Raw genomic sequence first — 19786 nt, 5'->3', positions numbered from 1 at the left:
AGTACTCCATAATGTAATTCTATTTGACTTGAACCTACATATCTTTCAAAAAATAGAAGAAATCGTAAAATTCAACAATTGTATATTTTTGCAAATTAGTCAAATAGACGAAAAATATTATTGCTCAAACAATAACCACAATTTCCATTGGCATGCATGTACTGGTTAAGGGGTATAACATCTACAAATACAGCCATCTAGTGTTCAACTACCCTCTGTAGCGGTTCCTTGATATTTCCTTTATGTTTGAACTTGAAATAAGTTAAAATGAAATACTCAATATAATTTTTTAATACCTGAAACATTGACCATTGACAAGTTCTTCTCCTCTCCGATTGCTGTCCACTCCGCTGTAGATATTGGATATAAGCCCTACAATTAATAAAGGTTAGTGTGGTACTTATCCTAGGAATTTATTACGTAGATCAGATTATTAATTGGTGTATTACATTACAAGAATTTTGCTCACTTTTGCAAATGAGATTCGATTGCGAAAACCCTGCCCTGTACAATTTGAGAGTCGATACAAAGGACCATATCCTTCCTTGGAAGTATGACAAGCAGTACCCAATGATCCATACAATTACAGTAATAGTAATAAATCAATATGAACTTGTGATTTAAGGAAAAGAAACATGAGTGTGAACTCTATGGTATTACTTCTCGTGGTATGGTGCAAATATCATTTTCTTCTTCTTGAAACTCAGCAAGCTTTCGATGCAGCACTCCAGTGATAGTCGGTTATCGTGCTTAATCGTCGTTGTGCATATCATATCAGCATCTATATGTCCGATGGACATGTTGTCTTTCTTAAAGGGAGGAACAATGGTTATGCAATAGCTGAAAATAATGATTGTCATACTAGAGGAAGGAGTGAACTGTGAAGAGAATAAATCTGTTTAAATAAAAATAAAGTTTCACAGAGAATAGAATTGGATAATAGACAAGTTCAGCGGCCGCCAAGTCATGAAATCCCTCAGTTTCCTAAATCGCAATGAGATTAGGAAGCTCTCAATCCTAGTTTGCTTCCGCCTGATATGGAATATCCAATTATCTCCATTTGATAGGGGGTCTGAAGATATTCTTTATGGAGCTCTTTAAACGCATCTCCAAGCTGTTCCAATACTTCCACGGTGACCAGTGGTAATCATCATCCATCGACACCTACCATCCATTCCTGCAAGAATCGATTACGTACATGGTTAAACAAATGAAAAGTGTGATCACGTTAATGAGAATATTTAGTAAATAATTTATTAATTTGACCTCTACAAGACTGATCCCCAACTTGGGCCATTGGATTTCAACTCCGACGGCATCTCGGAGGAAAACCATGCCTACAACCGGTACAGGTAGAGGTAAGGTGATATACTTCTCAGTTATGGTAGTTATGCTTTCGATAAGCACCTACATATGCCTTGGTAGGAGCGCATCACCAGAACATGATTGACCCTCAGTGAGAGGAAAAACATACCCTTTTGTAACTACGACTGGTCCCTGACCATAGTTTATGCTGACAGTGCATCTCTTAATCTCCTGCATGTAGATGTAATGAAGCAAAAAATATTTAATTAAATCAGAAGTCCATTGAATCAAATAAGAATTAGTTGAATTGTAAGGTAATGTGGACTTACCTCAATCAAGTCCAAGGGATGTTGACTTGCTGCTTTTGGCTTAGCTACTTTTGACTTTGCTAATTTGAACTTTGTAGCTGCATGATCTCTTGAATTGATAGAAATCTTGAAATAATATATATTCCAGTAAGGCAAAGTATTGCTTGCATATATATTTCATGTTACAAAATAGATGAGAGATCCACTTACAATATTTGAAAGTTACAACATCTTACCACAACTTAGTTTTGTGATATTTAAAGTCCAAACAGTTAATCCGAACCATTCAACATGTAATCTTTATTAAAATGTGCTTGAAGATCAAATTTTATATTTTTGTGAATTTTTTTACTATTTATTAAGTATTTTACAAAACTGATACTTTTAGATAATTCTGGATCACTAAAAAACAACAGTTTTATTAAATAGTAAAATACTCAAGTGGGATCACTCTATAGAATAATTAAATCCCAAAAAAAAAATTACCTAAAACACTAGCTAACAGAGCACACATATCACAGTGTATTAGTGAATAAAAGTTTATGGTGTAGGGAACTACAAATTTGTTGTAACATCACATCAAAAACCTAGAAAACATATATAGAGTAAGATGGAGTAACCTTAACCTCAGTGACAGAGTAAGGAAGGGTGGCTGCCTAGATGTGAATGAGATAAAGAGAAAACCTAGATTTGGGTTCTTTTGAGTTCTCGCTACGAAGAAAGTTGATTTGGAGTGATATCCTGATCAATATTTGGAAGTTCAAATGACACTTAGCTATATATGGTCATGATCAGACATGTGAAATAAATTTTGAAATAGCCATCGACTCCTTAACCTAACCGTTGGTAGAACTGAATTCCATCTGCTCCGAATCTTAAACGTTGGCATATATACTTAATTCCATCGGCGCAGACGATGGTGATATTAAAATCTTGGGAGGCACTCCCTTCTATGTGGAAAGTCTTCACTGCGGAGTTGGAGGGAAATTTGATCTCTGTTATTAACCCTAAACCCTACACCCTAATTAAGAAGCTCTAAATCGTTACGATTAATTTAAATTACTAGAATTTAAACATGTTATTAAAGTAATTTAAACATGTGAAAATAGAGGCATATTTGTTTTAATTTAACATGTTATTAAAGTTTTTATATGTTAAAATTTAAATGATCAAATATGATATGCAGTAGTTTGCTTATTTAACATGTTGTAGTAGTTTGTGTTGGTCCCAAAGGCACTTAGAGGGGGATGAATAAGGCTTTTTAAAACTTTTAATCTAAATTAAATTATCTAGCGTGTCTATAAGTTATTATCGGCGAAAACTCGAATAACTTAAATCTGAACTAAAATATAAAATAAATAAAGTAAATAGTAGAGTTTAGAGACACTTGACACGAGAGTTGTTTACGAAGTTTGGCACTAATGCCTACGTCTTCAGGGCCCGCGACCTTCGAGATGGCGCGCCTTTCTTTACCCAATGAGAAATGATTACAAGGTGTTGAGTATTTTGTGTGTAGGGTTTTATGCTTAATTTTATACTTGTTTGTCTTTCAAATTTATAAACCTTTAATACCAAAAGAATGGTTGATTGCAAGCGCATAACCTATTAATGTAGTATTTGAGGTATCGATCCGCAGGGAATATGGTTAAATAGTAATCTTAAACTCTATCAATTTGTTTTAGATTGTGCAAGAAAGTAAAATTGATTGGGGGGGGGGGGGGGTTGTTCTAACAATCTTAAGGTTGGATTCAATAACCGAAGAGAGGGTTGTAAACAATGAAAGTAAATAACAAAATTAAAAGAAAGATTTGGTTACTTTCAAGTTTAGGAAGATCTAGGGGCATTTGGTCTACAATTCCTTGTTAATTTTATCTACTCGGTTTGTTTAAATTCATGTTTGATATGATGAGGTTTCTAACCTAAGATGTTAAAAGGGTCACTTTTGTGAATTAATAACGTGTCTAAATAGTTCGGACTTCGCGATTGGATCCTTCACCCTAGCTATCTAGATCATAAAGCTCTTATTAGTCTATCATCTCCTTAAATATCGGTACTTCATGATTAAGTCATTCATACCAATATTCAATTCAATTCAAGATGTCCTAATTAGGGGTTGACTTCATGATTAAGTCCTTCACCAAACTCTAACCCTAATTTCTGTAGTTTCGGTTTAGATTACAAATTGGTTAGATCCTAATCCAAAACCTAAGGTATTTGTGTTCATAATTTGGTACTATCCTATATGATCCTAACTTCTTTGGTTCTTTCAAATCCAAAGTGGGAGTTGTGCAAGTCAAGTACTAATTATGTAATCAACACAAATTATAAATCACATAAATTAACAATCAAATCAAACAATCATAATAAAAACAAAGAACCGAATAAGATAGAATTAAACAAGTTCATACATTGACCTAAACCTCTAGAGAGAAAACTAATATCTCAGATCCATTACAAACATTGGCAAAAACAAAGAGAAATGAAATAAAGAAATAGTTACACCCTTTTCTAAATCAAAAACCTCAATCTTGCCGACTTCTTGATTGAATCTTCTTCTTCCTTCTCCTTGAAAAGCTTCCTTGGCCGCAGAATTTTTACACCAAGTATGAGATGATTTGAATAGGAAAGTTCTCCCCTTTTATAGTTGAAGTTCTGCCCAATTTGGAGCCTATGTAGTGGGGAGGTTATTAGATACATGTTCTACAGAATTCCCAAATTGGCGTAGTCTAATTTGAGCCCTTGAAATGCGTCCGGGATGTGCCAAAAATATAAAACTGTCGAAAATGCGTTTTTTGGCTGTCTGTGACCTCAGTGCGTCTGCACTGGGGGTTGGTGCATCTGCACTGACTTTAAGGGTTTTGAACTTTCCTTTTTTAACTATCTTTATTTCTACGTGCGTCTGCACTGGAGACTCAGTGTGTCCACACTAGTCTACGCTGAAGTTCCTTAAATCAGCTAAGTACTAAGTGCATCCGCACTGGCTCTTGAATGCGTCCGCACTAGGTTTGGACTTTTTCTGGGTAGTGCTGAGGTGCTGAAAATTTGTCTAAGTACCCAGTGCGTCCGCACTGGAGGTCTTTTCTTCATTTTTCTTCATTTCGTGCATGAACTCGTTAAGCTAGACTCAGCTTGAACTCGTTAATTATGAACCGAGCTAGTGACGAGCTGCCTCGTTAACATCTCGATCCAATATCGAGTGAGCTGTTAGCGAGTGAGTTAGGTGCGAATTAGATCGAGCCAAGAGCTACGAGCTTTTCTGCCACCCCTACACTCAAGTAAGAAGAAATATATTCGGTCATAATTTTGATCTAAAATAAAACATTTAATAGTCCAAAGTTTTTTAATAAATTAATTTAAAATGCGTATAGATAGATTCTTAAGCTTTTAAACTTTAATAAATTTGAAATACATATAGTGTTCTCATTTAGACTAATAATTTACCTTTATTTATTTTGATTAGATGACTATGTTATTTTTTTTTCTCCTTATTTAAAAAATACATTTAATATAACTAATCTTCAATGTAACTTAGAGGAATTCAAATTTTTTGTGTTTTTATATGAATTATTACATGATTGAAAAATATTTGTTGGTCAAATTTGTTGAATACAAATTTCTTTATTTTCAGCAGATTTTTTTTTTCATAGTCTACACAATTGAACAAATCTGTTTGGATTGCCCACAAATTTGGAAAGAAAATACTAAAATAAGTGATGTGGAAACAATGAGCTATGATCACACTGTTATCAATGATCAATGTCCCATCCCACCTACCAAAACCATCAATCAATATTTTATTTTATTTTTGGTACATGATTTCTGAAAATCATAATAATTAGGACTGAATACCATCAACAGACTCTGTGATTCATTTATAGTCATTACTTTCTCAGTTGAAAAAAAAAAAACAGCAAAAAGGAATTCATCCGTGGTACCACAAGAAAAACTGTCATTGTTATTTTAGTCACAATATTGAGATATAATAAAGTCAAAAATGTCCTTTCTCCTAAAAGCTCTATTCAAAATATTTTGTGAAGAGAGTTCAAATACCAGCACTGCAGTCAACTATATGTATCATGACAGTGCTATAATTTGCATCTAAGCAGCCTGCAGTCAATATCTTGTTTATTTCTCTTCATACATACTAGGTGGAACGGATCTAGAATTTTCGTCAGAGAGAGAAAAAAAATCGAATCAGGTTTAAATAGCTAATCATATTTAAACTCATTAATTAATTTAGTAATCAATAAAAAAATAATGTTTTGACTTATATTTTCCAATGCTCTTGTAATTTTTGATGCTTTTCTTATAATTCTAATTACTATTCATAATTCAAAACATTTATTTTGATCTTAACAATAAATTTAACCCGAATTACAAATGAAATATACAGAGAGGGACAAAAAAATTTCAGGAGGCAAAATTGATCAAGACCGATAGATCACCACCAGAACTCAAAATCCAGAGAGGCGGCTGCCCGCCGGAACCATGTGGTCCGCCCCTGCATACCAGATAGTATCTTGCATCTAAGCAGCCTAAATATTTTGGAACTATCCTTTATCAGAAAGAAAAGAATTGTTTTTTAACAAGAAACAGTTGTTCATTACGTGTGAAAGAGACATGTTGTTCAATCACTATCTCATTCAAGGACTGTGTGGATTGAAATGAACCAACCTAAACACCAAAATTTAGATGTATGGGATATGGATCTATCAATAAGAGATCACAATAGTCAGAATTGATGTGTAACTCAAATTATGGCACATATAGTACCCGCCTTTCTTGAATAAGAAATTGGGCCTTACTAAAAGTTGGGCTTAGTTTTTAGTTTTAAGTAATGTCCACTTTTCTTTTCTTTTTGAAAACCTTCGCAGCTGCGAAGTCGTAAAAGAACTCTCGACCTTTGAATAACCAACAGTTTTAGAACTTTTCTCCTAGATAACTGTGCTACCTCTCCTTTTCCAGTCATGTCAACTTGTCACAAGATATAACTTATCAGAAAAGATAAATCACTATGAGTAATTGATGGATTCGGAGATAAATAGAACCACATGATCAAATTTTGATAGTTGCTTACTAAACCGCAATATATTCATGAACACAATATGCAAAATAAGCATTACGAGTATGAGCAAGTTTTTCCCACTGATTCAGGTAAGATTATCACTTACTGTCAGGATGTATAGCAATAGCAATCAAAAGAAATATTCACATGGTGACCTTATCTTTTTTTTTTTTTAAATATGAGAACTAATGTACTACAAGAGAAAGAAATACAGAAAATCAAATCAATGCAACATAAATAAAGTACTAAGTGATCCCGTACCAAATCATTCAACAAATCTATGAACAGCATCACCCTAACAAATATACTCGAATTCCTCTAAAAAAAATTATACATTTTTTTTTTCTTTTCCAATACAATTTTATCCAAAATACATACTAGCATGTATTGACTCCATCCTTGCAATCCCTAGTCAAATTGTTGAAGGTCTCTACTCGAGTCTTAGCCCGGAAAAGCACCTCAGTATCAACTGCTACCCTCATGTACCCATCAAACGGTACTGGGTTCCCCCCATTCAATTCCATCGTCTCATTGTACCACTCACTATTTTCCCCCCACATATCCTTGTAATCATCAAGCAAATGCACCTTGAAGTGTGACCTCAACTTATCAAAATAATTATAAAATGGTTCATTTGTGGCAATGTATAAATTCCTCATAGTGCTTATAACCTTCGTCAATTTCTCAACCAATGCTTCAGGTGAAGTGTCGGTATCTAAATTGGGCCATACCTGCTTATTTTGGGCCTTCCATCCACGCACCACATGTACTGCGTCATAGTCCCATTCCATCTTACCAGCGATTTGCGTGACAATATTCATCAATCTCTTACTCTTCCAAATAGCTTGCCATGGCCGTTGTATATATTTAGCTGCACGACCTTCACAAACCCGGTACCAATAGTTCTCCGGTTCAGGCCCATCAAACTGTCTCCAGATTACTGTACTTTTTTCTTTCTTCAACTGCATTGGTGTGACCTTATAAGTTGGCACTTTCCTCACTGAAATTTTATTTCCACTTTTACCCTTCTTCTCCCAGCGGTGCCAGTCGCGTAGGAACTCCTTTTCCTCCACAACTGACGCTGATTCTTTCAAATGCTCGAAATCAAAGTAAAACCTAAAATCTTTGCCCTCTTCATCCTTTCCATACCAAGGGTTATACACTCCAGAAAGACAGATGCTCAAGTCAATAACAAAAGTTCGGTTCAAAAATTGGGCCTCGCCAAGGCCACACAAGAAGCTCCATATGAATTGGTTCATGCTTTTGCAATAGTCGCCGCCACGCGTGTAGTATAAGTACTTGGCCCTCTTAAACTCGGATTCAGATCCAACAATAGGGATTGTGTCATTGATCTCAGAGTCGATGGGTACTCTGACAGAGGGGGAGGAAGAGCCAGGAGAACGGGTACGAGTTCGCGGTTTTGCTGCATTGATACCCGACCGGAATTTACCTACCCACGTCACCTCTATGGTGCAGTTATCACCAGGTGCAAATCGAAACCGGCGGTAATCCTTGTACCTGTTCAAAGTGTAAAAGCCATTTGTATTCTGTTAGGAAATATCGAGCGATTCAGATTGTTACTGACAAGAGGAGATGAAGAAATGTAGCTACATTGTTTTGTACAGGAGCAAAATTTACATGATTCCAGCTCAAATTAGACAAATTTAAATGAACTTTGAGAAATGATTATAGTATTATTACGAGCTGAAGTTATCTACTCTCATTCCATATCAGTACTTAAATTAAGTTCCAACCACCAATTAATGCAGTCAGATATCTCCAGTATTCCCAATTCATTTCACATTTTATAAATTTATTTTCAAACCTTTCAATTGCTTGCACAAATTTACCCTCTCTAATTCATACAATTACTGTAGCTACTAAATCTAAATGGATTTTAAACTTAAAATTCTCCTCCCTGTTAACAAAAGCAAAACCATACCTGCGCCACGACTTGTCCTTGCGGTTTCTAAACCTCCACGCCACATCACACTCCCCAGTCTTTGACCCCGGCACTGGTTTGTCATAGCTGAGAAATATAATCGAGCGCCTTGTAAAAGCCTTCATATTAAAGGCCTTAACAGCATTAAGCACTCTCGGATCCGAGCAATTAACCGGCTTATCAGGATTGCAGCTCTCTCCCGCCTCCTTAGAAGTCGTTGAGGGAGAATCAACCAAATCAGGGATGGCAGTGGAAGATGGGGAATCAGATGAGTTTACAGGAATAAGGGAGGTGTTGAGGGGGACGAGATCTTCCCCAGTGGGGAGAATGGAGTCGTCGGGACGGAAGGTGGAGTTAGGTAGAGTGGCGGAGAGAGAATTGGTGAGTGCGGCGGAGGAGGTGAGCCATGGGTCCGGTGGTTGGTAGGTCACGGCGACGACTGTGACGACCAGCACAGCAAGAACGAAGAAGGAGAAGCAGACATTGCCAATGACTTTGACAAGCTTTTGGCTGAGAGGGAGATCTGATGCCGCGGTGGAGGTGGGGGAATGAGGCGCGTCGGCGTCGGCGTTGGCGTCGGTGGAGAGCGGGGAGTAGCGGGTCATTGGACTTGCGTGTGTAGAGACTAGAGAAGAGAGATCTGAGAGTAGGAATTTGGAAGAGTGAATGGGGAAGTTTACAGATCTTCTGTGGCGTCAATGGTTATTTACAAATTTGTTTCTAATTACTGACATTTAGGCTACTTGGAAGTTGGAACTCCTGGGTTATAAGGGGTCGCTTTTCAGTAACTTTATATTTATTTGTCAGTGACTCGCTGTATGGTGTGAACAAAGATTTATTTATATCTCAACAGAGAATTTTTTTTTTTTTTTTCTGGTTCGCTTAAAAGAGTTTAACCAAGAAGAAATTGTTTTAGAAATGCCTAAAAAAATAAACAATAAAAATTGTACTAGAGGCTCGCAGGGGCCTCCAACTGATCACTAGAGTCATAAACATCATATTAATGAAAACAAAATGAGCAACTTTTTATTATATTGATGAAGGTTTGAATTTGCTTCATGATGTTTAGATAGGAAACCAGCATTGCTAATACAAAAAAAAATATGCTTGAAGTTATAAAAAACTTATGATTTCACCTCTAAATATTTGTATTTCATCCATAATATCCAAAACATTTTTTTTTTTAATTCTAACACTCGATCCAAGCTGCTCAATATTTGATCACTATATTCAAATCCTGTATGATGCCAAATTCTACTATTTTAATAAGTTTTATACTATTTTTAAAAATTTTGAAAGATGAATCTTTTGATATGATAATATTTACTTCTTTTTTTCTCTTTTAGGATCATTATTTTCAATCCGATTTTTTTTGTAAATTTGATATTCTGTGAAGTTTTGATATTTGGTGATATTTAACAATTTCGATTGAACTTTTTTGAGTTAAGGTTAAAGGTCAAGCTGCCTATCTATTTAACATTCACAAGAAATTCTCCATCTGAATTTCGAATCTGCAACTTCTCATGTGGAAAGTATTGTCTTTATCACTAGATCAAATGCTAGTTTTCAATTTCAATTGAATTTTTGTATATAAGAAAATATAATTTGACAATTTATATTTTCAGTCGAAATAAAAATATTTGTACATCACTTAATATAACACCAAATTATTGATTGTTATAAATGACAAAGAGTATGTATGCTTGCTTCTTGTTGTTATTGGGTAAAGAAATAAGAACCAGTTGGAGGGAGATGAATATATTTCCAAATATATATTTTTTTTATTTGAAGGTGTTATATTAGACTTATATATCTAAGACGGTTCAATTAATAATAAACTATTCCCGGTTAGGTGTGGGGTCGTCAGAAAGTGGGGTCTTGTTTGGTGAGATGTTGCTGGAGGCAGTGGAGGTGAAGTTGACTATATACCCATCTCTGATCTCTCCACCTTAATTTATCTACTATTTTATTTTATTTTATTTTTTTAAGATAAAGATAGATTCAATTTAATTTTTTATCTCAAGTATTCATAAGAAATCTTCTGATGAGATTTTGAGCACGCACCTTGGTTTTTTATTTGGTTTATATTGAGAAAATCAGCATTAATGCCTTGCGTAATGTTGACAGCTCAAGTTGCAGCAAAACTGTTCAAATTCGGATGGAAAAATTCTTTATTGCATTACATGGCTATTAAACAATTGGGTGACTTGATCTCTAATCTTTATTTAAAAAAATTGAAGCAAAACTGCAAAAATAAGTGAATAACGAACAAGTAACAGCAAGGCAATTGGAGCATTTTTGTGGCAAAGGATAAAGCTTTGATTGGCCTTCTCACAACGGGCAGGGTACTAATGCTAGAAATGTTCTACCGGGAGCAATAATTAATAGTTAATTAATAAAATTATAATATAAATTAAGTCTTATTGGGCTGCATTAAAATATGGGCCTGAAATATCTATTTTCTCTATGATCTGATCTGACCTGATCTGATAAGACCTATTTGATTAGATGTGAATGAATGGGTGCAAACGAACTGTTGTATTAGTCTATATATATTTGTTAGTATTTTGTTTTTGATAGATTAGTTAATTATCTGAAAGAGACAGAAAATAGAAGAACAGTATTTTCGGTTTTATTGAATTAGACCGAAAATATGACCTATCTGAATTTGCACCACTTCATAAAGTGAGAGAGAAAAGTAGAAAGACAAGAGGGGACTGTTAGTTGGCACTAGCGCTCCAATTTGCAGTTGTTTGTCAACTTGTTCATGTGGATATCAGTAGAGACGTGGCTGCAGTTGTTGTTGCGTGGATCCAACACAAAGGTGTACGAAGTGAAGAAGGTTACTGTTAGGACTTGAAGTTTCTGCTGCGTGTTTAGTGGTAAAATCTATTTGTTTTGAAATTAATTTTATAGATAAACTCTAATTTTCAGATAGTGACCAAATCATGAACTAATTCAAAGTGTTGTACATATAACCTATCTGAAATCTTGTAAACTAATACGGTAATACCACTAACTCAAGTTGATCTTTTTTCAGATTACATTGTATATAGTTTACTTATTTTCCCCCTTTATTTTTTTATATGAGGAGGGCTCAAATGCTCCAAAATCTGTTGCTCCAAATTCCGTCCAAATTCCGAACCACATATCTCATTTTAGATGAACGTCTCAGATTTTCCTCTATTTCCGACTCTTCATTTCCAAAAGCACACTCTCAATCCTCTCCAGTAACCAAAACACTCCTAAACCCCTCCCTCTCTGTTTCGCACTCTCTCCCCACAACCCCACATGTCTCGACCCCGACGTCGAGCTTTCGCCCCCATTTTTTCTCAAGCGCTCTCTCTCTCTCTCTCTCTCTCCTCTGTGAATCTAGCGCTCATTTTGGAGCCTCTGTGCCCCTTTCCTCTCTTCGTTTCTACTGCGATCCACTGCTCAATTTGGAGCCCCCGTGCCCCTCTCTCTCTTCGCTTGGTCTCCAAGAGCGAAATAGACCTCCGTGCCGTCTTTCACATTGTAAAGAAATTATTCAAAGGTAAGTACACAATTGACATTTAAGAGATTTAAAGCCGTTCTTTGAAATTTGACCTTTAGTTGGTAAGTTAATTGTATTACTAGTTATTCTTATTTAAGGTGGGGAGGGGAAGGAGGTGGGCAAGACGATTGAAAAATTCAAAGGAGTGACATATTTACAAGTAAACTTTACAGAAATTACGAGTACTGTTTGCATCTTATACAATCACAATGTACGATTTACAGAAATTAGAGTTGGTGTTATATAGGCTAAAATGACATTGATGTTATATTAGCCAAACTCATTTTCATGTCCTTTTGTTTTCAAATTTAGTCTTCATTGACAGGAAATAATATTAGAGTTGTCTAGGTCTGGTACCAGTATGGCATGGATATCTGCTGATATCAAGGCTACCACTACCAGCCTGCATGGTTCCAATACTTTGTTATACCTGTGTTTGACTGTATGAATTTTTTAAAGCCATTGGGTGTATATGTAATGTGAGGAGTGAAGGATAGAGATGCCAAAGACATATGTGGTACACCTTGGAAATAGCAAAGGCCAGGATTAAGGTAGCAGAAGGCGAGACTTTTGCTCTGAGAGAACATGTGCGCCATCAAGATCTTCATGTCGGCAAGGAAGACCTTCTCTTTGCCTTAATCAACAGTAAATGCTTCTCTCTTCATTTTTACATACTTCCTATAAACAATTGGCTTTTGAGTGAGGCTATGGTACTATGCATAGCGCGGATTGATCTGTACTATGGATCAATATCTCTATTTTCAAAGTTCAACCAGTCGATCTGAACTGTTCAACATGGTCTCCATATGTAAATGCACCTATAGATCAAGTTTTACATTTTTTTACATTTTTTACCCCGTTTTACATTCTTCTGATCAGACCATGACTTTTACTGATTCAAATTTGTCTCATACTAATTATACAGGTGTGTTAAGGGGAAAAGGCCAGAATTTGCTTCTACAAGCGTTCTACCAGATGCTTCAAATTATAAAATCCTAAAAGATAAAGGTGCCAGATGCGATCATAGTAGGAAGTGACATGAATGCACATACCAAATTTGAAGAAACAAAACATAGAAGGCCGAGAGATGGATAGATAAAGTTAATAGTTTTTCAATATTTTTGATGTAAACTCAGGTTTTTTGTTTTTTTTAAGTTGAATAGATGGTATCAAAGTACTAACAAGTATAGGTCATACAAGCAGTTTGTATTTTTTTTTAATTGTAAATTTTGTTTTTATTTATGTTGAGATTCATGTTATTATCTTTTGTAAGCATGATGATTGAATAAAGATTTCGGAAATGAAACCATCACTTTGTGTGCATCAATTGTGTCCTTATGAATCAGATTATGGGAATCTCATTCTCTATTAATGCACATACAACAGATGCCAATATATATATATCAGAAACTCCAGCCTATAAACTAATTATAAAACTAATAATCCCTAAATTTCAATTAATTATCCAAAGCAAACCTTAATTACTAGTTATTTAGCAAGTTTGTAATAACCACGCAAGTTTTACATATCAATCCATCTGACAACAAAAATTTTAAAAAAGAAATTGAAATTTCATTTGTTGGTGTTGCCTAGGTTCTCAGAGGGAAATTGATTCAAAATTTTCATGTGCACGTTGCACACAAAAAGTAGATTGGAAGAAAATTTTCAAGTGCCCCAGAAGGAATTCCATTTGTCGATAAGATTAATCATCTTGGCATTTAAAAAAAGAGAGATAAAGCATCTTGATTGATATTTGAATTTTCGTTAATATTGTATTTTGAAGAAATGTAATTGGAACTTAGTAGATTACGGCAGAGAATGGAGATGGTGGCGGCGAGGGATCGACGGAGCTTGGAAGCATGGCTGATTCGGTGGTGGGCATGGCGGAGGGATTCGTTCACTGGAGAGAACAGAAATGACTTAAGCGCACATTTTTGGAAACGAAAAGTCGGAGGCAGACAAGAATCTGAGACGTTCATCTAAACTGAGATATACGGTTCAGGATTTGGACTGAATTTGGAGCAAAATTTTTTGGAGCATTTGAACCCCTCTCTTTTTATATACCAGTATATATCCAAATTTGGAAAGATTTTTAGGTTAATTAAATTGACTGATTTGGTTTTCTTATATGGAGAATCTCTTGTTGCTGAAACCAGAAATTAACAGAGTGAAAATGAGCTTTAAGTAAGAAAAAGAGAGGTAAGACGGTTAGAAAAAATGTCCTAAGACTGGTTATTTAAAAGTCGAGAGTTGAATTTCTTCTCAAGATTTCACAGCTTCACCAGCAATTTTTAATAAATTATATTGCTATCTAGTTTAACAAACAACCGGTTTGATGATAAATAGGTGGTACCCTGATGAATTACTGACAAATAATTTTACTTTTAATTTACAAATATGTCTAATCTTAATTTAATTTATGTGTGAATTTAAAGATTATATTACGGCTGATACAATAAAAAAAAAATCAGATTCATCCTTAAAAGAAGAAGAAAAAAAGAAGATTGTTTTTATAGATTCCATCAGATTTTTCTGAACTCATATCCGTACCTTCACATCCATCAGATTTTTATGGAATCTATATCAGATCCATTCATAAAGAAATTATTGTGTTTTTTATGATCCAAAATTTTATGAAAAAACAATAATTTTGAAAAATTCTAAAAATATAGTTAATTTTTTTTTCAAAAAAATAGAAAATTTAATCTCCAAACATATTTTTAATATAAATATCATATTAAGCGGTTTCTAATCGACTATTTAAACTTTAAAAATAAAAATAAAACCATAAAATACATCAAGTCTATGCTTTATCCATCCTAACTCTTTAAAAAGAAAATGGCAAGGAATCTTTTACAGTTACTAGATCTACACTGTTCTTTTTAACTCGGCACAAATCTCAAAGCCCAATAATACTGCTCCCCTCCCTATGTTAGCCTGAATTCCAAATCAGTTGAGATTTAATTCCAAACGGTAAAGTGAGGGATACGAATCCAACTAGTATGTATGTACCTAATGTTGGGTTTTCCCTACTTTAAGCCCAAAAAGGCTCACATATTTTAATTTGGGGCTTACATATTATATGTAATTGAAATCTTTTCCTTCCTATTTTCTTTCTTTCTTCACCTCTTTTATTTTCATTTTACAGCCTTTTAGTTTTAGGCATGATCCAACATGTTGGTCCCATAGCCTAATAGCCCCTTTAAAGAATGCCAATTTTTGCATTGACTCAAACTAGTCCCTAAATTTGGCATTTTATTTGAGTTTTCTTTCTTGCTTTATTTTGCTGATATGGCCTGAGCTCATGAGAAGAAATAACCAATAAGTACTATTTCAACAAATACAGACTTTATTGTATTCACAATTGTTGTATGATTCTATACAATTTGAAAGAATGGTTATTCATATTGTACTTATTTTAATCTGAAAGGATTCTCTAACAAAAACTACATTGATGTATTTGTATAACTCTATACAATTGGAAGAATGGTTATTCATATTGTATTATTTTAAATGAAACAATTTTAATCTTGCATCATGTAAACCGAGGAGAACCAACTTGAGGTGAACCAAACCGAGGTGAACCGAACCGAGAGGGACCAGCATGTCTAGGAGAGAGATTGACCTGCTCCAATGCAAGAAGCCGGAGCTCTGATGGATAGTCCCTCACGCACCCAATCCGTGGGCCCACACCGGTACACCACTTACTAGACAGTTGCTTCCCAAGCTGGTACGATTTCATACCCTTCTTTGAGTTGATCCTACTTAGTATCTGCTCTTGCGGGTCCGATATCGGTTCTTCTTGCAATTCTGCTTCTTCATCAAACAAATTTTGTTTGAAAAATGCCTTGTTCTCAGAAAGCTCTTTTGACATTGTGTCGTTGTTTTCTACATTTTCATTTGTTGTTGTTGATTTCTCTGCTTCGGTGTCAGGGTTGTGTGATAGAAAAATACTACTTTTGTGTGAAATTTCATTTTTGTGTTCCTCTGGAGGTTCTGTTTCTGTGACTTCCAAATCAGAAAATTTGCTGTCAAGTCGGCTGAATTGTTCTTCTCCCTCAGTGGAACTTAACTGCAATAATTCAAAACAATTTGGATTGAATTAGAAACTATATAAACAGGGAAGCTTACCACAAATTGTAATGGGTTTGTTCTGGTTACTGGCAAAAAATTAAGGAATTTGCTGTTGTGATAGGTTTGGTACCAATTTGGGAGAGAATACATTTTTTTTCTAATTGGAGCTTGTATGAAAAAGCACCACAGAGGCAAGCACAAACGAAACCAAAATACCAAAAGTAAAAGTACAAAACAAAAATATTTGATAGGCACTCAATACATATGGGTGGTATACTGGTATCAATTGGTACCAGTAGGAAAATTGGGATACCTTAACATCTGTCAGATCAACTTCATTTTCTCTGAGAAAGTTCATGAACTCGTGGAAGTTCTCTTTAGTAGGGCGATAATGGCCGCTATGTGGCCAGACAGCCTGGATTAAAAGGAAAATATAAGGATTTTTAAGTATTTTTTTATTATTTTTTTTCCTGAAGTTGCACATGTAGGGTAGAAATTTTTCAACTTACCTTTAAATTTCCGTTCTCTGCCTCAAGTCGGCCGGCAGCTGATGTGGCACCACCTGCCAGAAAACTCGAGTGCTGGAAGGTGCCCTTCATTTTCTGTTACATGAAATAAATTACCCTTTTTGAGTTAGATCAATTATAAATTTGTGACTATATAATACGTTTTGTTAAAATAAAAATGATTTTGTGCATGAATTAGAATATCAGAATATGTTATAATTCCTTTTTAGTTAAATCAAAATATTTTCAATATATAAAAAGATCTGTTAAACAAAAAATCGGCATTTTACGTACCTTTCCGACATACATAATCTTAGATGTGCTTAGCACAAAGATCCATTTCCCGTCTTTCGAGCTTGAACATGTATCAACAAATTGTCGGCTAGTTTTGTACATAAGCTTTCCATCCTCCACTATAACTTCATATTCCTCCCTCTCTTTCTGAAATTATATAGAATAACTTAAATAGATTTCCTTTTGACTTTAAAAAAAAAAAAAAAGGAATTTATGTTTAGTCTGCGAACTTACGGGGCCGAGATACTTGATGCACTGTTGCTGCAGCTTTGATCTGGAGCACTTCTCTTCAAGGTTCACCTCCTTGCCTTCTCCAACATCCAACCTATAATTCAAATTATGAAATTTAGAAATTTGTTTGATCTTTTCATGATTTGCAACATATTTTGTTGCAAATATTTTCTTACCAGTGTATTTCTTCTTAGTTTTGAAAAACCTTAAAAGTAACATTCATTAAATAAACCTATTCTTTTGCCATTTTTTTTGCATTCCCACCCTCTGTTATTTTCAAATTTAAGAAAAAAAAATGTCTATTTTCCTATGTATATGTAGGTTTTACAAACCTACTAATTATCATTATTCTTTCTTTTTTTGTTTTCTGAAAAGGGTGTTTAGTATATTTTGAGGTTAGCAGTGTGTTCATGAAAAGTTTATTTTGTTGTATGACATACCAGTAGAAGAATGGCTGCTTGCTTTCGCACTGAAGCCAACAATCATAGTAGTAATGGAGGTTATGGCCATACCGATGCCTCGGATCAATCTGCTCATGAGATAAAAACCTTATCATTTTCTGGTAATTTTGATGATTTCATTTAATGATAAGTTACGTAAACTAATAATATGGTAAGAATTGTACGTACCGCCTCAAGCCAGTGCTGCAGTGCGAGTTTTTGAGCCTTCTCATCCTTGGATAAACCTTTTCCAACCTGATAATAATACAAATAATTTCATCTTAATATACTTAAAATAATGAATATAAACAGTCTATTAAAGGCATGCAAGCATGTGTAACAGTGTAAGGAGATCTCCCTAATTAATTTAGAAGATTCTAATCAAACTTGCAACAAGAAATTAATTAGAGCACAGCCTAATGGTCACATCATGAGCAATATATGAAATGAAAACATGAATTCAACTCTTCAACTAACAGCACTTGCCACACATGCAATAATCAACTATATATATATATATATTCTATATATATATACTGATCTAGCCAGTTCATTATCTCACATCTTTCAATAATGATCAATCAAACAACAATCAATCAGGACAGTATTAAATTAAATTAAACTAGGCAAACTGATAAAAGGTGAGGTGAAAGATATACCTTAGCTGCTCTTGTTCTTGCTCTGGACCACTTAGACATCACAGATTCAGGCTTGTCAATATCAAAAAAGGAAACAGAGCTTCTCTTTAACAGAGCAAAATCCAGCAACTTCCACCTATATATTATGAAAGTTAAAACCAATTAGGAACTATAACAATAACAAATGGTATGCACTCAGATTGAAGCATGCTCGTACCAGCGTTGCTCTACTAATACTGCACAGTCGGCGAGTTGCCGCCTAGTCCTGAAGCTCTTATAAACCTTTTGCAACTTAATTGCTGCTGCATCATGTTTTGGGCTATCGATTGGGACATCCGGTAAGTCATCTTTGGTGTTGTTTGAGCAAGTGAATCTTGACTTGCCGTAAGTCGCAACTTTCGGAGAATTTTCGGTCCATTTAGGACTTGAGATAGAGATTTTGGCCTCTAACTGGAGAGACTCATCATCTTCCTTTTTGAAACTCAAAGAGGTTTTGATTATTAGTTTGCCGGAACCGAAAGTCTTGATTATTGATGGTTCTGATTTGGAATTTGTATTATCTTCTATGCTGAGAGATTTCATTAGAAGTGATTCGAAAGAATCTTGTGGAGATTCCGAGCAAGAGAAGATTACACCCATGTTTCTTTCGTTTTTCTCACAGCTGAAACAGAGAGATATATAGATGGTACCTCAAAATTTCAAAATTTAGAAGTTGAATTAGAGGGTAAAGTCTTCTCCAGTGAGAGCTTGGAAGTGTAGAGAGAGAGAGAGATGAAGGTGGGGTAGTGCTCTTTCGTTGTCTGTGAAGTGAAAGATGAGAATGAGTTCTGAGTTAGTAGATGTGAGTTTATATAAAGGGGTACATGTGGAGAGAAGACAGCGAGACAGAAAGAGAGAGATTTGACGAAGCCAAAGATGAAGAAATGTCGACGGAGAAAAGGTTTTGACTGAAGTCCACTGTCTCCTAGTCGCCAACAAAACCAATTTTTACTTTTCTCTTAGAGGTTTTCTCAACTAATTACAAACTTCACTTTTATTTTTGAGCCAACATTTATTTCACCCCAAGTCCTAACTGTTATCTAAATTTCTATCCATTTATTTATTTTAAATATATATATATATATATATATATATATATATATATAGAGAGAGAGAGGTAGGCTAATATACAATCGATTGTTCCTGAGGTTCCGTACAACCAAGTCATTTTCTGATTTTTAAAGTCCAAATGATCGATCCAAACCGTTCATCTTGTTCTCCATATTAATATGTGTTTGGAGACCAAATTTTACATTTTTCTGATTTTTTTTACTATTTATTAAGCCAATTTGAAAACCGCTGATCCAACGGTGGCTTAACAAAACAGTAAAACCAGAAGCTACCGTTGGATCAGCGATTTTCAAAGTGGCTTAATAAATAGTAAAACAATTCAAAAAAATGTAAAATTT

The 19786-nt window shown here is 34.7% G+C and overlaps 2 protein-coding genes and 1 long non-coding RNA gene across 4 annotated transcripts; 1 reads left to right on the top strand and 2 right to left on the bottom strand.

The window, feature by feature from the left end:
* Window positions 1-6820: 6820 nt before the first annotated feature.
* On the bottom strand, window positions 6821-9262 carry SUB1 (calcium ion binding protein). Its single transcript, XM_078303838.1, has 2 exons — window positions 8621-9262; window positions 6821-8196 (listed from the first exon to the last, which is right to left on the bottom strand). Exons 1-2 carry the CDS (start codon window positions 9223-9225, stop codon window positions 7056-7058), a joined length of 1746 nt encoding a protein of 581 aa, XP_078159964.1. The 5' UTR covers window positions 9226-9262; the 3' UTR covers window positions 6821-7055.
* Window positions 9263-11882: 2620 nt separating this feature from the next.
* LOC144555903 (uncharacterized) lies at window positions 11883-13478 on the top strand. 2 transcript variants are annotated; one of them, XR_013512154.1, is made up of 3 exons: window positions 11883-12155; window positions 12615-12800; window positions 13081-13478. It is a non-coding gene; the product is annotated as an uncharacterized LOC144555903 (long non-coding RNA). The 2 variants fall into 2 exon arrangements; XR_013512153.1 differs by lacking the exon at window positions 11883-12155 and having other exon boundaries at window positions 12163-12800.
* Window positions 13479-15486: 2008 nt separating this feature from the next.
* LOC144555522 (IQ domain-containing protein IQM2-like) lies at window positions 15487-18985 on the bottom strand. The gene is made up of 9 exons (XM_078303899.1): window positions 18556-18985; window positions 18360-18474; window positions 17890-17955; window positions 17701-17789; window positions 17264-17354; window positions 17030-17176; window positions 16739-16831; window positions 16543-16644; window positions 15487-16227 (listed from the first exon to the last, which is right to left on the bottom strand). The coding sequence occupies exons 1-9, from the start codon at window positions 18975-18977 to the stop codon at window positions 15691-15693; spliced, it is 1662 nt and encodes a 553-aa protein (XP_078160025.1). The 5' UTR covers window positions 18978-18985; the 3' UTR covers window positions 15487-15690.
* Window positions 18986-19786: the final 801 nt, after the last annotated feature.

The sequence above is a fragment of the Carex rostrata genome, chromosome 6, assembly GCF_964058835.1.
Source record: "Carex rostrata chromosome 6, lpCarRost1.2, whole genome shotgun sequence".
Lineage (NCBI taxonomy): Eukaryota > Viridiplantae > Streptophyta > Magnoliopsida > Poales > Cyperaceae > Carex > Carex rostrata.
This window is presented reverse-complemented; position numbering and strand designations above follow the sequence as displayed.

Bases quoted from the DNA above. Each gene is read 5' to 3' on its own strand.
- LOC144555522 (XM_078303899.1), bottom strand. From the start codon at position 18,977: ATGGGTGTAATCTTCTCTTGCTCGGAATCTCCACAAGATTCTTTCGAA. The intron at 18,475-18,555 runs GTACGAGCATGC...CATAATATATAG, and splicing joins GTATTAGTAGAGCAACGCTG to GTGGAAGTTGCTGGATTTTG. The intron at 17,355-17,700 runs GTATGTCATACA...TTTGAATTATAG, and splicing joins AAGCAGCCATTCTTCTACTG to GTTGGATGTTGGAGAAGGCA.
- SUB1 (XM_078303838.1), bottom strand. From the start codon at position 9,225: ATGACCCGCTACTCCCCGCTCTCCACCGACGCCAACGCCGACGCCGAC. The intron at 8,197-8,620 runs GTATGGTTTTGC...CACTTTGAACAG, and splicing joins AAGGACAAGTCGTGGCGCAG to GTACAAGGATTACCGCCGGT.